Genomic DNA, 26,287 nt, shown 5'->3' on the forward strand with positions numbered 1-26,287 from the left:
GTCTATGCTCTATTCTCTCTTTCTGAATAGTAACTGATTACTTTTTGCACAAAAATACACTGCATGAATATATCAGTGGTATACTTCCAAGAGTTTGTTTAAGTAGTCTTTGACTTTTGTGTCTAATTGGTATCAATGGGTGATTCTTGACTCTGGAAATCATGACAAATCATGAAGATACAAAATATTATTACCCAAAATAAGTCCACTATACAAATACTTTCAAACATGTTTGTGATTCTGATATCAGAATTTTCCTTCAGGGGAAAAATAATGGATGAAAAGATGGGTTGAATGTAGTCTCAAAGTATCCCTGATATCACTGAGCTGGATGGATAAAAATGTTCAGTGTCTTACCAGCATTTCTTTTTTTCAAATATACTAGGTCCTGAACTCACTTTCTTGCATTTTCCTTAGGGAATAACGTTTCACAATTTTGCTTGTGGTATTATTTAGAAACTATGAACACTTTCCTTTGATATGGTGGCTTTTATTTTGAACTCCCCACTGGACAGTCTTTATATAGTCTCCTCATATCTGACAACCAGGAAGGTTTCCATGGACTTCTAGTTCTGTCTCTCAAAATTATAACCAAGCTATACCCTGGTGGAATGAAAAGAGAGCAGTGAGGATGTTTGAAGAAATTATAAGCCTTGCTTTCTCTAGGTGGCCCAAACTGATGTGTTTCTTCTATGCATATCTGAACCTGCAACAAAATTATAATTTCCTACCTATGAAGTTGACTGCAATATGTTAAATGGCTTCCAAATCATACTTGATGTTCATAAATATAAACAATTTACTCTAATTTTCCAAACTGTGTTTTTCCCAGAGCCTTTGATGAGGAAGGCGCTGCTATTTTCTTTAATTATGGGAATGATAAACTTTCACAAATTAAAATTAAAATTAGAGTTTGTGGTCATTCTTTGCTATATATGATTTTAAATTATGATGACAAGAATATAAATTTTTTTATTCCTGAGGGTGGTAGTTGAGCATATGTGCAAAAGAAATAACATTTAAACATTAACAGCTTTAATAACATTAAGCTTCACAATCTGTGTTTTGATCTAGTAAGATTAAAATTGTATTCCAAGTTCCAATTTTAAATTTCATTATCTGATTATGCCTATTTTATTATTAGCATGAGCAAAACAAACTGAAAATTGCCCAGAGCTTGACATCTAGGAGATTTTAATCCAAAGGATTTGGTGAGGAATTCTGGGGGCAACATAAATAAGAACTAGTTAAATACTGTGGAGAGAAATCCCTTGTCCTTACCTAGGACATATCTTTAAGAAGATCCTAGAATTTCTGAGTCATCAGCCATCAGCACTCACCTAAGAAAACACTGCATTTCTACTTTGTGAAAAAGAGTATTAATTCAGTTCTTATTATTCTTACACTGCTTCTATTACCTACTCCCAATTTTTGTAATCAGGACATGTATTCTATGGTGTAAGTAGCCAACCACTTCTCCTCTATTGCACAGTCGTGTCTCTATTAGGGCTATTTTAGAAATGAGGTCTTAAACACAGAAAGAAAAGAGGAAAAAAACTTCCACACCACCTTAGTACAAAAAAAAAAACACCAAAACCCCCCCAAAAAAAACACCCCCCAAAAAAAAAACAAAACCAAAAACCAAAAAACCAAAAAAAACCCAGAAAAAACTATAAACTTAACTACAACTGTGTGATGATACATACTAGTACACTTCAGAGTTCTCCCTTTCAAATGGCTGTCCTGGATATACAAACTTCCTCTCCAAAAACCTGCAGGATCCAAGGAAACAGCCTCTCCTTCAATTGCAGACTCAGTCTGCAGCAGGTTATATCATGATACCGTGTGCTGTCCCACAAAGAACCAACATGACCCACTGAAATCTAGGCGTCGTGCATACATTGTCTTCAGGGAAAAATAGATACACTTATAGCGGATCTTCCTAGACCTGGCCCTGCTTTCACACCACAGTTGCAGTGATGAGGCAACTGAGGGAGCTACATTCTATATCAGAAAATATTTTGTGCAGCAAAATCATAACTGACCAAGGCATCTATTTGCATTTGGAATGCAATGACTGTAGCGCTGCCACACTCTCCCAAGGGAGGTCAACTTCAAAAAGTTCCTAAAAATTGCTTGGGAGAATTAGTAATTCACAAAACTGAATTCCAAGTATTATTCGTAGTATAATGAAGAAATTTTTCTAGGATCATGGAGTTTCTCGTCATTATCTGACTCAACCAACAGATTTCACTTGCCATTTGGTAATGACCCTTGTCTCACCTCTAGAAGAAGATAAAATCCTGAAAGTCTAGTAGGAACATCAGAATGATTAATGGTGGCTGTGTATACACAAAGTTCCCTCTTCAGTTATGCCATCTCCTTAATGGTATATTAGGCATAAGCAAAATGTGTTCTAAATACATTGATTTCCTTGAATGTTATCCATTTCTACTCAGGTTCTAGTAGTTTCAATTTAACTATTGAAATGAGTGGTTAAATGTTGTCATATGGTGTTTCAAATTATAAATCTTTAAAACTACATTAATAAAAGGTGCACTTTCTTTTGTCTGGGAGTAATGCAGCTGCCTGTCACTAAATTTGAATTGAAAAAGAAAATTAGCTTTGTCAGCAGGAACATCAGGGAAAGGTAACCTGGTACTTAATTTAGATCAAATATTCATAGTGAGAGTACACATTAAATTGTTCATTTAAACTATTGCTCTGTTTCTGATGGGCCACTAAAAACTGAAACAGGGTGATTGATTTATTTTCTTTTTCCAAATTAAAATATTGGTGAACATCATGAGTTAGCTCATGTCACAGAAATAATACAAATTGAATATATAATTTTCTTTGGAGCAATATAAAAATATCCTTCCTTTGCAAGAATTTTATTCTCACATTTATTAAGAATATAATTAAATGAGCCAAAGAAAAGTTATTGGCACACATGACAAGGACTGTATTTTTAATTATTTATATGGTAATGGTACTTTACAGGAAAAATAATTAGAATAATATTATTATTATCACATCACTAAATCATGCTATTCTATTTTAGATTATGGCATTTAAGCATTTGCTTAATGTTGAAAATGGCCATTAATTGTTCTGCTGTGCTGGTTCCAATATCATTACCTTTGAGGCATTTGATCTGGGCTGACCTCCCCTGTAAGAATTTAGTTGTAAAAGTTAAGAAGATAATGTCACATTGAAGGTCCATGCAGCTTTCTTCTGCCTGCCCAAGATAATTGTGAATGTCTAAGGAAGAGTACAGTGCCAGGAGAAGCAGATATTAATACTTCCTTTCATTATTTTCTCAACACTCACAATTCTGTCCCTCAAATACTCTGTGATACAGAAGTATCAATATATTTAATAACTCCGTTTATTATTTTTCTCCTTGAATTTGCCAGTCCCTTTATGAATGACGTAAAATTTGTAGGGTCCTGTGACAAGGACAATATAATCTTCACAAAATAATATAATTGCAAAATTATATTATTTTGTGAAGAAATATTTTTGCAGCTACCTTTGCTAAGGGCACTGAAAATTAAAATATGTTTTCAGAAAGAGCACTGTTCATCTGTTGTAAAGCTAAAATTTGGGCAGTTGCAACCTACCTTCCTAAATTTCTCTAGTAACTTCATGAAACTCATTTGGCTTAAAATTTTTCATATGCTGCTGAACACTGTATCCCACAGCACTGTAAGTCAGCAGCAAGTAAACTTGTTTGTGTTAAAAAAAATAGCTTTAGAGTACCTTGGGATCAAAAGTACAACTCAAAAATATAAAACTACAACTATTATACTGCTAACAGTCCAGAAATCTCATGGGACGCATTATGGTGAATATGCTGTACATTTCTTTCTTACAATGCATATTGAACTTGAGACTCTGGAATGTTTCAGGGAGCTCTTGTGTGGGGAAAAAATAAAAATACTTGTTAATCTACACTTGGCACAATGTATAATGAAGTTCATATACTACTCTGGAAACCCTTCAGAGTAGAAACAGCATTGCTTTCTGAAAGCAATCTGAAAGCAGCACTGCTTTTTTTTTGCATTTAAAATTTTTCCCTCTTAAAATAAAACCTGAAAATTTACATTCTTCTAATTTTTCTAATTTTTAATGCATTCCCCAATCCAAAACAAAAGCAAAGAAGAATCATGACAATGAATGATTTTAATATCCACTCAAAACCTGAATTCCAACAACTTTTAGAATAAATTTGTATTTAAGATACATTGTCAAGCATCAGCAGTTGAAGAAAGGAATTTTGATTCCCAAAGTTCTGTGCACAGCAAGGCTGATAGAGCTGTCTCCAGACAGCCCATCTTTGATGCTCGATGAACTGAAAGTCAATTTGATGAGGAAATGGTATGAAGAGACTTTGTCTTTCCTGCTGGAAACAGGAGAGTTCTAAAGGCAACTCCTCACCTTCTGGGCATGGCAGAGAGCCAGGCAAGCTCTGGCACACTGATATGAATGTGCTTTTGAACCACATGAAGCCGTTCTCTTTCTGCCCTCACTCTGCTTCCAGCAGTGTGTTGTGTATCTCTGGGAGATACTAACTCTTGGGAGAAGGAGATGGGAAAATTAATACAGAATATAGAAAATATAAACCTCCAACAAACAAACAAAATCAAACAAGAACAACAACAACAACCACCAAAAAAACCCCAAAAAAACCAAAACCTAAACAACTCCAAGAGGTCAAAAAGAAGTTACTTTGGGGGTGAAAAAAAATCATCAAAGATAAAAATATAAAATATATATGTTAAATTTTAAAAGAGCATATCCTTCCTGTAAGGCTTAAGATCCTTCCATGTTATGCTTGTAAAGTTTCTTTTTTCTTGCATTCTCCATTTCAAAGTACAAAGTCATTAGTATTTTGGATGGTGAATATTTTGACTGTGGACCCTGACAACAGAGATTCAGCTGAGCCTGAGGTGTGTTAGCCCTGTAGTGTTGCACATATGAAAATCTGTCTCAGTCAACTGTCCATAAATGTTGACTTTTTAATGACAGCTACATTGTTTCCTAGTTGTATATTATTTCAAGTACTTAAAAAAATTGCAAAGCAGTACTCCAGGAATTACTAATTCATCAGGTGTTACAGCTGGCAGCAGCTTTTGATGCTACATTGTCCATTTGATTTGAGTCAAATAGCCTCATGGCAAAGGCTTGCTTTAAATCATTTATGGAATAGGAGGAGACCTAAAATACTATAAATGTGAGCAAGGCAAAATACATGTAACTGATTTTTTTTAAAAAAGACAAAAGCTGCCTGGAAATACCAGGTAGTTTTTGCAAGAACTTTTTTTTTTCCCCTGGAGTGTATCTTTTATATAAATTGTAGATGCAGCTGCAGGAAGAAGTATAATGTGTTTAAGACCACAAAAACACCTCAACCATTATATATTACAATATCAAGTCAAAATTTACAGCTGGTAGTCTTAATCTAAGGGAGTTTGAAATAACTTCTATTTAAACTTATCCAGACAAACTTAAAGCTGAATATTTGGGCTACATACACCTATGTTTCATAAATGCAGAGGTAGAGGGAGTAAGACAGTACTTATTTACAGGCAGCAGAGAAAAAAACCTCAAGATTTTGTTTCCATCTGCCATTCAATATTATTAAATGAAACAAACTGACCTGGGACACACAAGCAAGCAGTAGCACACATGATCAACTGTCAAGTTATTTATATTGCCCTTTCTGGAAATGTTGCGGATTTCCTCCATTTTATGGAACCAAACAAAGCACAGGCTACCAGCTCATGATCTGAGTCCAGGATAAATGCCTTGGGTAAAAGGACTAGAATAGATCCAAGTGTCAAGCAGAATAACAGAATATCTTCATTTTTCTTTTACAGTTGCCTGTGGCCATGGGGATTGTGAAGTTCACTGCAGAAGGCTTCCAGCAGCTCCAAGGACAGTAGCTACAAGGGCTTCAGTGGTACCTCTAAGCCAAGAAGCTGGTTATTAGTGTAGCCAGCTGTCTGAACTCCTACTGACTGGATCTCTCCATCTCTCTGCCCCTTATAAATTTCAAAAAGGCCTTAATACTCCAAGGAAAATTAAAGTATGAATACCAGTGAGTACAGAAATACAGACTTAGGTAGTCTAAACTTTATAACTGACTCCTTCTCCCTGACCTCATACATGAAAATTGAGACTATGCAAGCTGTTTCCTGTACAAGCCACATCATCTTCTGATTGGAGATTGGATGTCATGGAAGTGTTCAGCAATCTGTAGCACCAATGTCTAGGATGGTAGGATTTATTATCACACTGATGCATTCAAAACTGTGCGTTCAGCTTCCAGTTTGGTGATAAGCATTGGCAAACTTAACTTGAGCTCAATATTGCTTTTCATCTAGTAAACAGCTATTTGAGTTCCCCTAGGAGTCCTTCTCTATCTGTGTTTTCAAAGCTCATATGTCTTTTGGCTTCCTTCATGTCATGAAAAGTGTTTTCTCTGCTCATTTACAGACTGCTGTGCAAAAAGCAGCTTCTGGAAATGGCTGGTGTGCAGCTTATCATAGTCTACAAATCTGATAAAAAAAGACAACATCAAGCCTTTTAAGAGCTACAGGCAGCCCTGCCATTTGCATCTGCTCCTTGCAGAAGCAATCTGATCCTCTTCAAATGGTGAAGTTGAATGTCTGCAGTGCTACTCGATGTTAATGTTAACCTATCACTCCTTGGTTACCCTACCTGGACACTCCCTGGCACAGTATGGGAAATACCAGGAGCGCTGCACTGGTGAGTGCCCACAGAAGGATCACTTGGCTGGAGGCACAGTAATAATGTGCAAGGGAATGGGGTGCAGAAAGAAAAAGTCATTCAAAGCCTCTTGTTCAGAAGGTCAGACAGGTCTGTGCTCCTGTCTAGGAAATGCATGATGGACTAGGCAAGCACTGGCCTGCTTTTACTGTGTGAGAGCTGCAGGCAGCACAGACCCTTGTGGTGGAAGGCTGGGAGCTTCAAAAGCACCATTGCAGGGGCTCCATTTGCTGATCCTGTTGCCTGCTTCCCACCTGTAAGGATAGTCTGCACTTAAAAGCTTCAGGAGAGCTCTTACTGTTCAATTTGCTTTAGTATATGTGATAATTTACTTTCCCATCAAATATAACAGGGAATACACATATTTGTGCTAGCTGTTTCTACCCACAATAATGTGTGTTTATTCATTACCCACTCAGCTATCTGTCTTTAATTAGTTCCTCAGCTGAGTACTTCAAGCTGTGCTGTGCACGTCTGGAATGTTTCTTGTTTTTCTAATGAATTTAATTTCCTTGATCATAGCTCAGTTGCTATGAACTACTGACTCTTCACGTGTAAATAAGAGGGAGGAGATGTGGAGGGCCCCTGGCTTGCTTTTGGTGGTAAGTGATGATGTTTACCTGCCTAAGTCTCTTCAAGGGTGTGAATACAACTAGGAAAGAGGGGATGAGTAACAAGGTGGAGAGAGAAGTCTTCAGTACAACCCACCACTTCTCCAAAGATCTCAGGGAAAAGGCCAAGTCTAATAATTCTTCTTATGATGCATATTTAATACAGTCTGCAGAATTCAGAATCCCTGGAGCCCAGAAAAATAAAATTTGCAGGTGCACTTTAGAAACATTTGAATGTTATTCAATAATAATTCTGGTTCTTACACACTGAAATCACAAAGGAAAAGAAATTGTGTGGAAAATCATGGATTATTTTCCTTATTTTCATGCACAGTACTGCATAGAATAAGGCTGATATAAATTGAGTTTTATAGTCTTACATGTCACATTTTCTTTCAACAGCAAATGTATTTTTTGGAGGCAGAGCACCATCTTGTTTTGTCCTGGTAAGTCACTACCCATATATGCAATTTCCTATTGGTTAAGGATCTTTCTTGGTTTGGAGTTTTGTTCATGTATTTTTGGATGTGAGTGGAGAGTACTTAATTACCTGGGCTAGTAATTACTTAGGAATTTTCAGGATTTTCACAAGTTTTTGGAAGTGATTGTAGGAAAATTGATGGAGATAGGCAATGCAGCTCCTGATGTATATCCTTGGGTCTCTGGTTTGTTAGGATGTCCACCAGCTGCTATCCCACTGAAGATCAGGAAAGAACTGAGGCAATTTTTTTTGCCATTTATATTCCCTTCCTCAGGACACTGTAGATTTTGGATAGCTAGGCAGACACAAACAAATCACTGGTCTCTCAGCTGCTTGTCTCTGTGGTTAGTAGCAGCCAAAGAGAGCCACATGTGGAAAGGCATTGTCCAGGTGTTGATTGAGCTACTGCATCAGTACTAGTTACCTATTAGCAGGATTGCCCTGTAAAACCCAGGAGAGAGAAAGTCCTGAGTTACAGATCTTGACTCATTAGAACAATCAGCCTGTGATCTCTGCCCTTTTCCTGGTTAACAAGGTTTCATACACTTAACAAGCATGTGAGGACTGAAGGATAGAAGTATGAGGAGAGTCTAAGGGGACTGGGTTTTCTTATCCCCCATCCTCATTTCAGAAAATATTTTCATTGCAATGTGAAATAAATTTATCAATTAAGGGCTAAAAATATAAAGAACTACAATAATGAAAGCCTACACATTTTTGTTATTTAGGGATTCCAACAGTTCACAGATTCAAGCAAAAAAGTCAACAAAACACCTTTCCTTTTGTGTTGCCATGCAGAATTGTTATTGAACTCATAACAATGACACACATCTTGAATTTTTCGGCTTCAGATGCTGGTTTGCTATTTTCTCAAAAAATTGCCTATTGCTTTAAGCATCTTAATTTTATTTGCTTGTATCTTGCCCTACACTACTACAGATTTTCTGCAGCTGGGATAGCTGCAATGAACTGTATGATAATAACATTTTTATTTAATGACTAGCTGTCCTTATGGGATCTTAAAATTGCCTAATGATATTATGGAGAACAATCAGATTAGCCACCTGAAATACAGTGTGTGCACAGAGAATAGGGGAAAGCTCTCTCTACATGGTGATATAGAGAGACAACTACAGGAAAAGGAGGGCTAAAATAGCAGTTAATCACATTATGATATAAGCAGGACTGAGGATTCTTCAGGAATGTTTAATTTTATTTTACAGAAGCGAAATCTTTCAAATCTCTATCTCAGTATAGGGAGTAATTTTTGCATTTATAGAAAAGAAAGGCGTGCCTCTCCCATGAAGGAAATATTAAATTTAGTTTAGTTTTCTATCAAGACCTTGTCATTTTTAGAAAACACTGAAGCTTTTGAGAGTTTTGAAGGAAATTGAAAGTTTCTTGAAATTGTTAATGAAATGTAACTACACTAGGCCAATAGGTTTGAAAATTTTAGTCTGATTTGGACATTTTAGATAGGCTTTTAGTTCAAAATGTCATTTAGGAAATATTGTTAAACAGTGATAAAAAAGCTCTTTTGTAAGATGTTGAAAGTCAAAGTCGCAATAACATCCTTCCATTGGTGAGAACTTGAAAACCAACATGTTCTGTGTCAAATTACTTCTTATATTTTCAGAGTTTACATGGCAAGAATTTTGGAGAATTTGTTCTTTTGAGATGGAAAATTAAAGTATTTCCTGGAAAAATCCCTTTTCTACATTTTTGGGAACATTTTAACTTTCATGGGAGGTATCCTGACAACTGTGGATGAAATTTACTTCAGCCTCGATCTGAAATACAAAGACACGAGAGCAGTTCATAACAATAAATTCTTTTAAATATAACCTTATCATAGCTAACATAAAAGAAATTATAATAAAAGTTACTTTAACCCAGATACCTGAAATATGTTCTGTGTGTAATAATTGATTTATACTGATTTAGTTCCTCAGTTTTTAAAAGCAGATCTATTTGGAGTGACAAGGCAAAAGTTTTCCATCAGCAGGAGTTCATGAAAAACAAAATATAGATACAGTGGCATCCTGGAAATTGATTAGCTAAAGGACGGGCTGAAAAGAAACTTCTGAAATCATAAAACACTATTGGCTCTCTTTCCATAACTGCTTCTGTGAAAGCTATTCTCATGAAAAATATTGCTCCTCTGAATTAGACCAAATCAGAGCTGGAGATGATTCTTCTCAAATGAGAGTTGAAATACAGGAGTATAAAAATGTTAGAATTTGCTGCTTAATATTGTAAAGCTGAAAGGTTCAGGATTCTGCAAGTTTAGCTAATATCTTTGAAGGACAGATTACTGTAAGCTTGTAACAGGAAATGGATAGGATGGCTCTGAATTTCTTTAATGACAAAAAAGATACTATTTTGTAAGGTACAGGATTTCCCTCTCATCTCCTTTTAATTCTATCTGAGCTAATTCAAAATTAAAGCCTTGACTAAAATTATCAGCCTTTTCAAGTTTCTTCTTCATTTGCCTTGAAGAACCAAGTTAGCACCTCACAAAAGGTAAGTTCTAAGCACAGAAAAGAGGAAGAATGACGGGGAATGTCAACCTTTCCTCTGAAACCTGCTCTGTAAATATCTAATTAATGGCACCTCACAGATTGTATCATTAATTTGGAACCCAGCATATTCAAACTCAGAAATTTAACAGTGGAAGTTATCCATAGCATTATCATTGGAAAAGAGAGTAAGTAGGCAATGCTTTATATTTCTCATATAGTTTTCTAACCATTTCTCTCCCACATTTGCAAGTTTTCCATAGAAGACAAAGGTCAGAAAAAATGTTAAAAAATAGATCAGAGAAAAGAAATAGGACGTTAATTTTTAATATATGTATTCCACTTCTCTTAAACTATTATTATATTCCCTTTTAACAGTTCAGACTTTTAATCATTTGACAAAAATGCACAACTTTGCAACCCTGTGTTAATAGGTAGTTCCTTTGGGAACTGCATCATAGTTCTACATGAAAATCTAGAATGACCTGCTTCACTGAGAGAGAGAAGGATCAGGTAACTTTCCTTCAAAAATTCAGGAAGGCATGTGTATAATAATATCTATACCTATATAATAGGATTTGATTATGGGAAGGTGTTGAACTGAAGCTGTCAAAATTCAGTCCTACAGTTAAAGGATGGGGAGAACAGCATGTGGGATGAGAAATCATTACGAATAGCAGCTGTGATTGTGGAATACATCCCTGACCTTCCTTTTTATTGTACCATTGGATAGAAAAGTTCAACTGTTGTAAATGCTTGTATTTAGACATAATTAGAGTTAGCTTGGCTCCATGGCACGGAGATCAGTGGCGCAAGTTTAATGAGCACCAAAGGTCTTCAACATCTTCTTACCAGTTTTTCCATCTTGGTTATTGAACATTTTAAGTATTACTGAGACACTTAGCATTGTGTGTCAGATGTTGGGTGCTGTAAGGTAAGAAATGGCTATCCTCCATCCTGCTGCCAATCACTTATCTATGTCCAAATGAGACTGAATTTGCATAACTTACACTTAGGGATGAATGACACTGACCCCACTCTACCTCACCTTCAATAATTCTCTGCCTTTTTCTGTTCTTTCTGCTCTTTAAATGTCAGTCAGTGCTGCAGGAATGTGCAGGCCAAAAGTATTAAAGTGAGAAAGACTTCAACCTAAAAAAATAAATATAGATAATTCCCTCCCTATTATACCTAATTTCTAAGAAAACTCAGGCTTATGGGGTGAAATTTAAAGGTGGCTGCAAATTTGTACATGTAATAGACAGGATTTCAGCAACTTCTCAATCTCCAGTTTAGTCACAGGTTCTCCTAATTCCTTATGGCTTTACTGACATATCCTTCTCATCACATTTCTACACACTGTGGGAATTCTCTCATCATTTCATTCTTAGATTTTGTCTCCTCCACAATTGCTTTTCTTATTTTGCTACAGGTAAGAGGTAAGATAGTAATATGCGTTACAATCACTGAGATGGTAAAATGTTTGAAATTATAATTAAAGCATAACTTCAAGGGGATTTGAGTTTAATATGAACTACTACTCTATGTCATCTATCAGACTAACGATGCTTGCTTAGATTCCCTAGGAATCTAGAGACAATACTTTACATGGAATGCTTCAGATACTTGTTTTTTGCATTAAAGAACATAAAATTAACTGCAGTATAATCATAATGATGAGGAGAATTTGAATAAAATTAGCTCTTAATTGCATTTGAATTCTGTATCTCTGAAACATAAAGCTCATAACTCCCCTAAGGAACTTCACCATTTTTTTCTTTTATGATCAGCTGGAGAATTGAACATGGGCATCGATTGCCATATGTTTTCATTACTTCAGCAAATATGCAAAAAGAGCAAAATTTATTAGTCCATTGATATTTGAATGAACTGTCTTCTGTAGTTTATACCAACATATACATTTAGATAGGATTGAATGCATATGAGAATTAAAATTATTTGATAATGGGCAGGTAAATTCCTATCTTAAAAGTTTGCTGTCAGATTTACATTTCATGATAAATCTGGGAAGGTTGGAGATGTAAATTGTGGAGTTGTATTATTCTTTGTACCTACAGTCACATACGTGTGAAACAGGTGTGACTTTCCTTTTCAAAAGCAGTACAGGATGCCCAGAAAAAGTGACTACAGGAAGGCAAACAGCAAAGATGAACAGGTTGAAATGCATTTTCCATCAAAACAGATACTCAGAGCATACTGCCTTCATGACCTTAAGGAAAAGTCTCCAGCAATGTAAATTGCATTCATAATGAAAATACACACTGAGTGACAGTGTAATCTATAATACTTTCATACTCTACCAGGTACTGGGTAAAAGTGTCATAAATCTCACTCTTTTGAACAAAGCACATAGGCTCTACTGGATCTTTCGAAAGCTGGAAAAGGATTTTAAAAGAGAGTCTCAAACTACATCAAGAGCCATTGCTTGTGGTTAAAATGATCTCTCCTTGGTATAGTCTGATGGGAACAGGTCCACATTTTTCCTTTTTACCTTGGGTTACTGATGTTCATGTGGCACAAACTGTATGGGACATTGTTTTTCTCAATGTGCCAAAATTAAATTTGATCCTACTGTCGCTTTTTTCTCTTGAACTATTTGCAGGTATCCTGTTGCTTCAGTCAGGCCTAAAAAGACATGTTCAATAGGAAAATGGTTAAACTGTGTGTCATCTGTATACTTTTTCCTGCTCTGTGAGATAAGTAGCTCTCATGGGCAGGATTTGTTTTCAGAAAGGAAACAGAACAAAACTTGACAGTGAGTGGGATACAATAGAGAATATTCATATATAACCTATGAGTCAATATGTTTCTATGCTAAAACTGTCATTTTACAAGCATTTATTCCATGGATACACATGTATTTAAAGTTTGAACTGAGAGAGAATTTTATGACCATGTAATAAACCTCAGTAAAGGTCGCAAACTGCAGAAATTCTGAGAGCTTATAAATCATTAATGTCACCAATTCCCTGTGGGTTTTGAGATTATTAAAAAAAAAAAAAAAAAAAAAAAAAAGAAGGCTGTGGGGGTGCTGGAATAGTATCATAAGTTTCTTAGTTGTAGGTTTGATGTGATTTGGACTTTAACCCTAGCCAGGTAAAGTTACTGTCTTGGATTGTGCTTATCAGAGGTTGATAAGAGTTGCCAAGACAACTCTAATCCTCTGCCCTGGGTTTCGATCGTCCTATTGTGTTTTCCCCCATCCCATTGTACTTCTCCCCCACATGTCCACCATCCCCCAGACCCCAGACCTTCAGGAGAGGTGTCTGACAGGGATTGGTGGGTCTCCCAGGGCCACATCCCAAATCCACCTGATTTGTTAATGTTGTGTATTGCATTTTGACCTTACCCACCTGGCTTTGTGTGATTGGTCTCTGTAACTTGTGTCCACCCCTGAGATTTTGGGGGAACAAAAACCCCCTGTAACCGAGGCCCGGGGTCACTCCCCAGAGGCACAGGCCTGGAACCAGGGGCTGCCCCCTGAGTTACCCGAATAAAACCTTTTCTCCCTGAGCCTCCGGAGTGTCCCCTCTTTCAAACCACGGCCGAGACAGCTAAGGCAAAGGGGCTGCGGAGCCAAAAACCCACGCAAAGGTACTGTTGGGCGTATCACAGCTAGCAGGGTGGCCCAGCTGATGCTGAGCTGACCTGAGAGACAGATACGCGAAGCAACAAAAGGCAAAACAGAGCTTTATATAGAAGGAGTACTCACAGAATCTTACAGTCCTATGGACCTATGGAGAGTAATTTGTCCCTAATATCTAGGCCAAAACGTCTCCTGTTGTACAAAGGCAAAGGAGTAGGAGAAAAGTGTCTAGAATTATGTCCTGGGTTGCAGTGTAGGATGTACACAAAGTATTTATTCTATCACCATCTTCATGAGCTGTTGAAACCAGGTGGGCTAGTGGTTTCCCAAGCCCCTGCCTTTGGGGTGTCTTCTGCTAATGGCCCATCAATGCCTGGCCCATGACTCACAGGTAACTCCCTCCAGGGGTTATCTCTGTTTAATGGGCCATCAAGGACCCACTTCACACTCCTCATCCCATTGTGAGATGCTCTGCCCAGGGGGAGGAGCCAAGCATTCTCACCTGGATATAAGCTGGTATGTGAGACAGTGCAAGCAGCCCTTACCCACTGGATTCCCAGAGGACCAGAGCTACCAGACCTTTCTACAGGATCACTGCTTCAGGAAGAGCACCTCACCTGGACTGCTTCCACCATCCTGCTCAGGTTGTATTCTGACTCTGTCAGTGGTCCTCTGTGTTATTGCATTTATTTTATTTTATTTTTACCTTTTTACCTTTCTTCTTATTAAATTATATCTCTGACTTGGAGCCTCTCATTCATTTTGCTTTCAAACCACAACAAATGATTAGCTAGGTTTAAGTATTATTGCAAAGAAAGAAAATATCTTTGGAACTTAAATAATTCCAACCATACATGCTCAAATGCTGTTCACACTGCCTACTACTCCCCATTGCCTAAGCCCAAAGACAATTCCAGCTGATTTGCAATTTCAGAGATATTAGATCTTCTCATTTTGGTACTGCCTACAATCTAAGGTAGAGCTTATCTTGCTGAAAACATACATAACTAGGAGTTTTAAACTAAATTCAAAAGTTTTTGGTGTACAACAACAGAGATTTACTTTTGAGTGTAATTATAGTGCTTCTGGGAACTGGTTGCAATTAAAAAGGATGACAAAGCTACCAGCCAGAATGCCAGCACTTGGAGCACTTTGCTGCTTAGGAAGGATATGAGAACACATGTCAGAGAAGGACATACTTTATCTCATATCCACTTTTAAATTTTCTGGCATGTTTCAGCATGACAGAGAAATGCCCTAAATTCATGTGAACAATGGAAGTTTTCCAGCTGCTACTTTCAAGACAGGCAAAGTTTTATTTACTTGGCCAGAAACAGCCTATGCTTGTATGAGATAACAGGCCACAGTCTAAGCTTTCCTGGGAGGTGAGAAAATGAAGAGCTCTCTTACAAACATTAAGAGTCCACAGGAGGGCATTTAAGCACTGCTTCCTAGAGAAAATATTTCTGCATGAAGATAAAAATAAATTCTAGTTAAACTTCACAATAAATTTAATTATGCATTATGAAACAGGGTTAAAGGTGAAGGGAAAGTGAAAGTCTTAAGAATGAGAAATGACAATATTTAAATTGTATGTTAAAGAACCGCAAAAGAATGGATTTTTTTACTTAAAAAGTTGCAGAAAAATGACCTGGTAGGTCATTTTTTTTCTCTTGGGTCTCTGAGGAAAGCAATTGCATATGAAGGATAACCACAGCAGTTTGATTAACTAAAGCATAGATCCCTACCTAAATCTGAACTGAAGGCTGTTGTTGTCACCCTCAACATAACCCACTGAAAAAATCAAATGAGTCTCAAAGAATACCTTTGGCAGTATCCAGTTGACAGGCTGCTTTTATTGAAAGGACACTTTTCTTTCTCCTGGTAGCACTAGAACAACGGTGATAAGTAGTGAGCACAATGCCTTGATGTTCTTTGGATGAATCTGTATTTCCCCTTGAATTGCACAATTTAGAATCCAATGCAGCACATAAAGACATACTGTGGTAATAGATGTGGAAATACAGACAAACCTTCATGTATACTGAAGGCACCTATGAAGGCACCTACTACTGAAGGTACTGGTGAAAAAAATTTAAATTCTTAGATGGATCAAGTTTTGATCTGCATTTTCCTTACTGAACATATCACAATTTATTCTAAAATCATAGGGAATGAATAATGATAGTATAAAACTGTATGTTGATATATCTAGCAATACAGAAAAAAAAAAAAAAAAAGGGAAATGTAGAAAAACCAAGAGATTTTCACTGGTTTTCTAACCTTAATGGCAGAGAAGTAATTAACATCTCAAAAGGGAATTGCCTAAATTTCAAGTATGTAATCTCACCTCACAAGCTTCTGGCAGAATCATTGCTTCAGGAGTTTCAAAAGACAGATTTTTGTATTTTCCTCTAAGCACTCTGGCTGGGTTTTGTTTCTTGGTAGGGGGTATCACTGATGTTAATTTTCATTTGATACAGTGTTTTCACTTCTGTTAACCTGTAAGACGGGGCACTGTATAACTGGAATGTTGTCTAAGATAGAGTAGCAGTAAATTGTTTTTACTTCCAGTAGAGGATTCGATTCCAGTTGAATCTTTCAATAATACAAATATACTGCCTTCCCCCGCTTCTTTTTTTCCTTTTTCCTTTTATTTTTTCTCTCTTTTTTTTCTGGGATACTCTCCAGTTTACCTATCAGTAACATCACTGCAGATGTGTCTGAGTTGACACACTGTGTATCCTACTAGAGAACTGACCTTGGACACAAGTTTAATGTGTAACTGGAAACTGCACTGTAAGGCTATGCTATTTTTTCCCCTGAAACTCAGGTGGTACCCTTGAAAAAGTAAGTTCATGGTGTTGAAAGAATCCTCAATTTGCAATGTAATGAAAATGGATTTAGCATGCACATGAAACAGTTAATTTATTTTCATTACAAGTGACAGTTCTGAGTCACCAACCTGCACATGTGATGCATAAGAAGTACTTGAGGAATAGAAACCCACACCTTACCAAGGATACAGCCTCTAAGCTGTGACCCTGGAAGTGGCTGTCTGGTTTAGATAACTACACAGTGGTTTCAATGCAAACCCAGTCACAAAAAACGTGCGTGGCCATACCACTGTCAGAATAAATAAGCTGAGTCTGCTGGAACATTCTAAAAGGAGTAAAGTCAGAAGTGATATTTATAACAGAAAAGAAAGAAAGAAAGAAAGAAAGAAAGAAAGAAAGAAAGAAAGAAAGAAAGAAAGAAAGAAAGAAAGAAAGAAAGAAAGAAAGAAAGAAAGAAAGAAAGAAAGAAAGAAAGAGAAAGAAAGAAAGGAGTAATAATGAGCCATAATCAAAATCACTGAAACAAAGAAGTCAAGGTATATTTCACCTGAGAACACACATGCACAGTCACATGCACACATGCTCAAGCAAAATCAATGCACTAGTGGAAGAACTGAGTTTTGATTTGTTCCAGAACTTCTGTTATCTCTCAAAAGGACATTTTTTTGTCTGTCTCTGCAGGTTCTACAAGCACACTGCTGATACTGGTCTTCATGAAAACTTAGTTTAGAAAGAACCACAGTCAATGCAGCTGCTTCCTCCTCCACATTTTGAAGATTACAGATAATAGGAGTAATATACAAGAAAATGATTCATGGCTCAGAAATCAAAGTCTTACTGGGAGGATAAAAACTGTACAGCAGAGGAGATGGAAAAAACATAAATCTGAGCTGTGTAAAAAACATCTCCCCTTTAAATTCTGTCTTTGCTATAGAGGAAATGTGACAAAAGAAAATAGGCTCAAGGAGAAAAGCAAATCCAGAGCAGAGTTTATTCCCCTCTGGGCTTATAAAGAGCAAACTCAAATCAAAATCTTTGGAAGTCCTTGGGAAAAGGATACTCTTAGCAGGTGGCAAATATAGAAGCTTTGTGAAAACCGGTATTTTCCTAAGGGGAATGAAAAAAATTCTTCAGAAGGTGCCAGAAGCCAAAAAAGTAATTTTGATTCAATATGATTATTGATGACATTCATGACAAGCTAAGTTCTTCAGCTTGGTTTCAAAAGAAATTACCAAATCTGCTTTTGAAGCCTTGATCTACCACCTTAGGCTGAGCTTAGGACACAAAAAAGCCCTCAGCACTCTTGTGTTTTTCTCTAAAGGCAGAAGGCTCAAGGAGCTCCTTTGCATTACAGTGAAATAGGATAAAGAGATGGACAAGATCCTTCTATTACTGATTGGCCAGGGTTAAATGCAGGGCAGCTGAGGAGTCCAGGTCCTATTCCATGAGTACTAGTAAAACTGTAATAGGTCTGTAAAGGGATTTTAATCAGTGTCTCAAAGTTAATTGAAGAATAAAAATTATTAATTTGTCATTCTATGATGCCCTTTTTCTAGATCCTGCACAGAATAACTTTACTTCAAAGAAAACAAGAGTAGTTCCCTTATCCAGTATTACTATGGAGACTAAGCACTGACTTTCTTTGTTTATACTTTAAATTCCAGTTCTGCTAAAAGAATATTGAGAATGTGCCGACAAATTGCCACTGTCATTCTGTAAGTACAACACTCATACAGTTGTGGTCAGCAAGGACAGCTTTGCTTTAAGTTTGTGTAGAGTTGACATTTTCTAAAAATCCTTGCTTGATCTTTGAATCATTGCAATACAGTGTCAAAAACCCCCACCAAATTCATCTCCTCTTTGTGCACCTGTTTTCCATGAAATTGGATAAGTTTGCTTTCCTGGTAGATCACCACTTGGAAAAATCATTAGATATTAAGATAGCATTCCTCAACACTAAAATAGCAAATAGGAAGTACACATCCTGGATATTTAATCCAAGATGCAAAACAGGCCCCAGACCAGATTGCTGGGATTTTTGCCCCAGTGACTAGATGAGTCTTCATCATTCTGATAGAATACAGCAGCTTAAGCAGATCTTCAGAAGGGTAATAAAGGCCCTTTTTGCTGACTACTTTTCAGAATGCAAGTAGTGTTTTGTGAGCTGCAGTTAAATATGAAAAATACTTGTGGTACACAAAGATGTGCAATCATGCATAAACTAGTTTTCTGATATTTATCTCCAACAATAGCCACTATTCAAGAACAGCCTTAATCAGGTAATAAATCAGGCAAAAAGAAAAATGCAATCGTCATTTGTGGGATCAAAATAAAACCCATATTTTTGAAAGAAGAATATAGTAATTTTTGCAACCAGAAAACAGTTATGATTCTGCAATCTTCCTTGGTTTATGTCAAAACAAATTGCACTGAGATGGATGATTTTCAGATTTACTTTGGTCAGTCAATAATATAGGAACGGTTAATTGTTGTGGCCTCTATTGATTAATGATTCTTGAGAATTTGATGGGCATGGAAAGAAGTGAATTGTATGAGATGACAAATATCTTTGCTTTCTTTAATCCTCTTTGCCCTCAGACATTAACATTCAGCTGTCTCTTTTTAGGGACTGTAAATGCCATCAGTTCTGTGGTACTCTTACTCCTGTACTCAGGCACAGCTGTGAGTTGGCCTAGGTGATGTGTCACTGTCACTAAATGTTACACAGAGTTAGCTATGAAGTGTGTGGCAAATTATAATATAAATCTGGTGGGAAAATATAACTTCATGTGCTGCAAAATATCACTGGACTATGGGTTGATACAACACATGGTATGGACAACCCTCAGGGCAAGACAGGTTGTCATGGTATTGGCTGCAACCATTATGAGAAATTCTTGTAAATGGGTAAATTTTTATTTGGCTGGTTACTTTTTCCACCTTCCTTGCACGCAAAACAAAAATCTGTATTTCTTAAATAGTTTTCATAATTATAACTGAATTTAATGGAACACATGAACTGTGCTGTGATGACACTCAACATCTTTAATACTAATAATGTCAGTTTTGATGCATGTAATACACCAAAAAAGAAAAAAAAAAAAAAAACACAACAAAAAAACCCCCAAAAAACCCCAGTTGGTTTATGGTTTGTTGTTGTTTCTAATCCTCTCCCAGAAATTTACTACTTTGGAATTTTCTTCAAATTTGGAATAAAAGCACAGTTTAAAATTTTGGCAATATCTCTGGAACAGAAACCTTGTTTTCCAGGAGGTGAAACAGCAGCTGCTGTATACATTCAAGAAAGAACACAAGGGGGAATGCTTAGTAAATGCCCTGGGAATATAAAACAGGAACTTGGCAAAGGACTGGGCTTTATATTATCTCCTGTTAGAAAAAATAGACCAGATTTTTGACAATAATGTATGGTCATAGAGGGAAATTCAAATTTATTCATAGACAGAGTTTTTTAAAAGCTACGAATCATATCTGTAAAGTTCATGGAGAAAATTAAATTAATCAGGATGGTAGGAATACACCCATTCAGTTTCTCAAAAGGCTGTGTCACTCAGTCACACTCTAATAAAGGCTATTGCCTGCTCAGATGAGGTTTCATTTATACTAATATTTAGAAATGGCTGACACTTCAGAGACTAACATTTCTGGATGCACTCAGATCCAGATATGAGGAATATGGGTGCAATACAAATATTATTTGTTATTTTTTGTCATCAGTTGTATGAGCCTATTACAAAAAAGTTTATCAAACATAGCTGAGACACAAACAAACACCGAGTGACCTGTGATTGGTCAAACACCATAAATAACAAGCAACAAATACATGATGTGAATATTTCTGCATCACCTCAGTCTTACAGGCTGAGTTATAGTAGTCTTTACCGTGGATGGGTTTTGTATTGTTTATAGTTCACACAAATATTAGTTGTTTTAAATTAAATCAGACAACCTTTCCTTACTGCATCTATTATAAAAGAACTGCCTTAAACCCCAGTGGACATATAAAACATGTGTGTCAATTGCACAGAGTTCCAATTTTTGAAGTGTGATTTAGAAGGGCCTTAAGCAGTTGCTCTGCCTTTTGTGGTGAATTTCACCTCCTGAAATATAAACCAGACTGAAGCAAGACAACAATTTTCCTCAGTGCATTCCAATTTTGAGTGTGTGTGCAGTGGAAATTTATCCATGATACTGATTTACTCTATCACTAGATGATCAAACTGGAGGATGTACACCTCTTATCATCAACCTGGAAACCAGACTACAATAAAAAATGCTTTACATGGAAACGTCTAGTCCTGATCAGTTGATCAGTTAACAATCTTGTCAAATTTTATACACCTACAACCAGAGATTGCAGTGATGAGTTTTGCCATCAGGCTACCATTTATATCCTATAAGCATAGTAATGATAATGATACTGACAACAGTACCCAACAGAAGCACAGATGTTGAGGGATATTATTATGCAATCTGTATTACCACTCATCTACATACACTTAGTTGAATAACCCAAATTGCCACATTTTCCATAAAATGAAGAAGCTTATTGATATTTTAAATGAAAAGGTAAGCCATTATAGATGTGTTTTCACAGACCAAATTTTTCACATCATACTTTCACAGCAAAAGGTCTTCTGAGCAGACAAGCCATAAGTTCTCATGGAGTGTCTCCAAAGTCACCCCTTTCCAGCTGAGTTTCCACCCAGGAGAAGCAGAAGAAAACCAGAGAACTTACGATCCCCTTGGCAGCGCACGGGACCCACGGACACCTTGGCCTCAGACCCAGCCCGGTCTAGGTCTCCAACCACCACCTGGCTGACTGGCAGGTGCTCTTTGTATGACAACATCCCACTGTCTTTCCTCCTGAGTTACAGAGACACAAAAAGAAAGTAATTGTGAAGCATATGAAATTATTTTCCTTGATCTAAGCAATAAAGGAATAGGTATACAACAATTGCATGTAGCTCAAACCCCATTTTAGTTAGCAAGACCACAAAAATTCAATTTATAGTCACATCTTAGAGCTCCTCGTTCCAACTGCAGCAACTAACCTAGTGCTTTTTTCATGCTTAGACCAAATCACTGTGCACCGTTACAATATTTTTCCTTTATTATTTCAAGAGATGAACCCAACTAGCATTGAGTGTCCTTTCTTCCAAATAGAAAACGAAATAAGCAATATTTAATGAGGTACTTTATCTCTCAGCTGCTTTGCCTCTGTGGGTTCTTTTGGTTACAATTTTTTTTTTTTTTTTTGGTTGGTTTGTATTTTCGGCTTTGTTTTGTTTGTGGTTTTATTTGTGTTTTTATACAAATACACACATAAAAGGCTAAATTATCCACACAGGAAAAAATGCCCTATATATAGTATTAAGATTATAATTTTTGATAGAAAAGAAAGAGGAAACAAAATAAATCCATCTATTTCTCTCTCTTCCCTCCCCTCTTTCTTTTTAGCTCTATCCTGTCATGTAATTGAGTATCTAAAGTAAGGAACTTTTTGATCTGAAAAATCAATTCCTTTGTTCAAAAATATCACAGGATGAAGGATGAATTCCGTATCTAGAAAAGTTAACTGAACCACACAATATGTCTGTAACTGAGAACTTGTAATGGTTTCAGGAAAATGAAAGTCTTTTTCATCTCTGACTTGGATGACTCCAAGATTGGACTCATTATATTGCTAATAACTGGGCAGCACAGCAGGGATCTGTGATAATGTTCAGATCTCTGGTAATGTTCAGAGTCTTCCAGTAGCACAATACTGTTTTCCTGTAGATCTCCATTCATCATCCTTATTTGGTCCATCTGAAGGGATGGAAAGCAAAACATTCTTTTAAAAAGAAGCACAAGTGAATTAGTTAAGAAAATAACCATCACATTTTCGAAGAGCAATTCTTTGGAACTAGTGTCTGTTCTCTGTGATGAAGAGAGTAATTAGAGATTTAATTACTAGAGTTTTTCAAATAGCAGGTGACTGTTTTACTTAATCTGTGTGTTCATCCCCTTCAGAGAACTTGCTCCCTTGTGTAATGTGACTCTTTGTGTTGCTGAGATCATTAACCCTCTTTGGCTGGACACAGCTACACCAGGTGCTCTCTTGGTGAAGTTGCTACAGGACATTGATAGAAAAGGAGGAAAATGGAGAGCAGGAACCCTGGCAGGCTGCTCCTGAACATTGTGCTGGCTTGTGGTATACTGCTTTCCATCCCCAGATCACCATGCCCTTTACAAAGGCATCCTTTTCATCCATTTGGAGACAAGCAGTTTAAGAAAAGAAAGATTAAAGGACTTTCCATTTAAGAAAGAAAAAAGTGAATCACAAAGACAGGTATGTAGACCTAATCTTTGTCACTGCTAAAGATTGCATCCATGGGACCCACTCCCTTCTAATAGAGGATAAATGTAGGTCATCACTTTACTCTTTCTGAGGTTTTCCTCGGAGACTGGCTTTCTCTGCTGATTTTTACTCTTTCAAAGAACACTTTAAAGTTGGACATATCTATTTAAAATAAAGCATTCTTCGAAGAGTGGTAAAAAGAAAACTATTGGCATTTTCCTTTTTTTTTTTCTTTCCTGTCTCACAAAACCAGATAATACTTCAGCTCCAAATAAGGATGTTAAAAGGTGGTAGTTTTCCTGTCACCAATAGCTTTCACCTTCTTTGAAGGAAATAAAAGAAGCAGTAACAATTCCACCCCCCACCTCCCCACCCCTTTACTGATAATTTTTTACTAATTTTAATATTTTATTTATGCACTTAGTGATATGGACACTTTAAAGCTGTTGCCATGACAGTAAAAGCTAAATGTTAGAGTTCTTTTCAGAAATAGCCTTATTTTCTGGTCATCATTTACTTGTGTCATCATTGTGGCAAATGCATTTTCCCCTGCACTGAAATTATTGAGGACTGTGAGTGCTGAGCTAAGAGCTGAGAGAGGTGAGCTGCCTTTTCAACAGCAGAACCTGGGTAGTTCTTTTGCTCTTAACAAAAATGGGATAATGATGATTTTTGGCCCACACATGTGACAATAAGACAAATAGACTCAGAGACGGAATGGCTCTGTTATGCTTTTCTAACATACTTGTATTTCCTCTGGACATTTATCAGTGCTAAGAAAATCAAAAAAGTTTTAAACCAAAGACTGATTATTATGCTTGACTTTGTACAACACAGTTAGAAATAATCACAGCTCGAACACTCAATTCCTGCTAGTGATAATGCTTCTGACGGTATTTAAAGACTTTGCACATTAATAGGGTGGAGAAAGTCTCTGAAGTTTTTCCTCACCAAGGAAAATCCCCTCAAGAGAATAAAGATTGAATTCAGAGAGTGTCATATTCCTATTAATAGCCAAATGGGAGATGAATGAATCTGATCAAATCCTGTAATTATTACCAGGAGATATTGATGAAATCTCGGCATAATTTTCTATTCCTAATTTCTTTTCCTATATATAACAGTCTGCAAAGTGCTTCAGGGTGCCTTTGAATGAAAGCGGCAGATATTAGTGTGAGATTTATCATTGTTTAGATTATGATCATCTACTTACTCTTTATAAGCATTCAGTGGTATGTAAAAAAGGAATGCATTATGTATGTATCAGCAAATGACATATTCAAAGTAATGATAAGATTTGGTATCATTATTAATTTGTTTATATAACGTTTTAATACAACCAGACTACTGCTACTGGAGTAATTTATTTTCTCCGATTTTCTTAGACATCACTTAATTATCAGCCCAGCCATACAGAGTAAAACAAATAAAGAATGTATTACAGGTAGGAATGGACTCGATTAAAAGATTTGGTTTCATGACTTGAGGAACTGAAGTGATTCTGATAATACAAATAAAACACTGACTGGATTGAAGATGTAGTGTTAAGCACATATAATTCAGTGATTAGCAGTGGTTTGAAGAATTCAAACTCCGAAGTATGACAATTTCAAAGGTATACAACTTTCCACCTCTCACAAGACCCAGGTTTTTATTATGTGAGCACCTCTGTATAAATCCCTGCATTTCCATAATCTATCTGAGGGAGGTATAGAGCAGTTTAGTCCAGTTAGGATCTGCAAACCAATGCCTGTGAAAACATTGTGAAGGGCACAGACGTGTTAAATACTCGTATTTTCCCTCATCCAAAAATATCTGGCAAGAATTTTATTTATATTAAAACTACTAAGAAGAATAAATATTACAGACAATTTGATGAACAATCCAACTTTGGCAGCAAATGTAATAGTCTGGAAGTGAGTTACTTGGAACTAAGCAAGATCTAATTAACAGAATTAAAAACAGGGCAAACAGAAACTAGGATTAAAGCAAAACTAACTATTGAAAGGTTTTGATAAAATTTAGCTAACTTTTTAATAGCTGTACTATGCAACACAAAAGCCATGCTTTTAGATTCACCCTATACCCCAGGGCTCTGTCCTTTGAAATTATAAACTGCAAACCATATACTCCAGGACAAAAGTTTTTATTTCCACTGGATTTTGCTGTTCTCAGGGATTCTTAAGGCTCTTTTGTCCCTTTCCCATGTGTCTTGTCACCTCAGATGCCCTTATATGTTAAGTTGGAGCTAATGACTCACCCTTGGTTTGTCTGACATGGGGTATTATGGAAAATTTCTCATTACTGTACAGGGTCATAAAAACTGACAGACCATCATAACTCAATTTAAGTTTTTTCTATACTCTGGCACTGGACAGGATAAGATCCTAGGAAATACGTGGTTCCTAAAAGCAAAAGAAGGAGGAACTCTTACAGCTAAGACTGATCTTAAGGCAATTAAACTTTTCTAGCATGCATAAAACATTTTTAATTTTGAGAGCACTCACCATCTGAAAATCTAAACAACTTGATGAAAAATCATCTAATCCCAGCACCCAAATTACTAACGTAAATCCAAACTTCGACTTCTATTAGTAAAGATAAATTATAACAAAATAATGAGGTTCATGGTGCAGCATTCACAAATAAACCCTGTTTATAAATTACAAAAGATTGAATTGACTTGATTAAATTAAGGGAAGATACACTGAGAAATTGGTCAGAAATACTTCTCATTTAAAAAATGCATCAGGAAGGACACTGAGACAGTTGACACTGGTTCTACAGGTTCTCTTGCCTGAAAGGAGTTCTTGACTTTCCTTTCAAATAAGAGTTTATGAGAAACTGAATAACCACAGAGGAAGGTGAATAATGGAGATAGCAAATGGGGCTCTGCTTTCTTTTGAACAATATGGAACCAGTTTCCAGTGAAAAATCTCCCTTTTCTGAGTATTTGCTCATATTCTCCTTCCAAAAAAACCAGCTGAGACATAAAGTCTCTTCAAGCAGAGCAGCTCCTCTTAGAATCTTCATTTCTTTAGTGTTATTTTGAAGAAATAAAGGAAATTTATGG

At 36.5% G+C, this 26,287-nt stretch overlaps 1 protein-coding gene across 1 annotated transcript in view; it reads right to left on the bottom strand.

The window, feature by feature from the left end:
- The window catches only part of CNTNAP2 (contactin associated protein 2), a gene marked incomplete at its 5' end in the record, with an annotated part of 1,047,398 nt that overhangs the window by 143,061 nt on the left and 878,050 nt on the right, over positions 1-26,287 (bottom strand). Inside the window, one exon of the mRNA XM_083867656.1 lies at positions 21,610-21,737. Coding sequence (XP_083723782.1) covers positions 21,610-21,737 — 128 coding nt within the window. The remainder of the gene's footprint in view (positions 1-21,609; positions 21,738-26,287) is intronic.

The sequence above is a fragment of the Zosterops lateralis genome, assembly GCF_965231275.1.
Source record: "Zosterops lateralis genome assembly, chromosome: 1".
Taxonomy (NCBI): Eukaryota; Metazoa; Chordata; class Aves; order Passeriformes; family Zosteropidae; genus Zosterops; species Zosterops lateralis.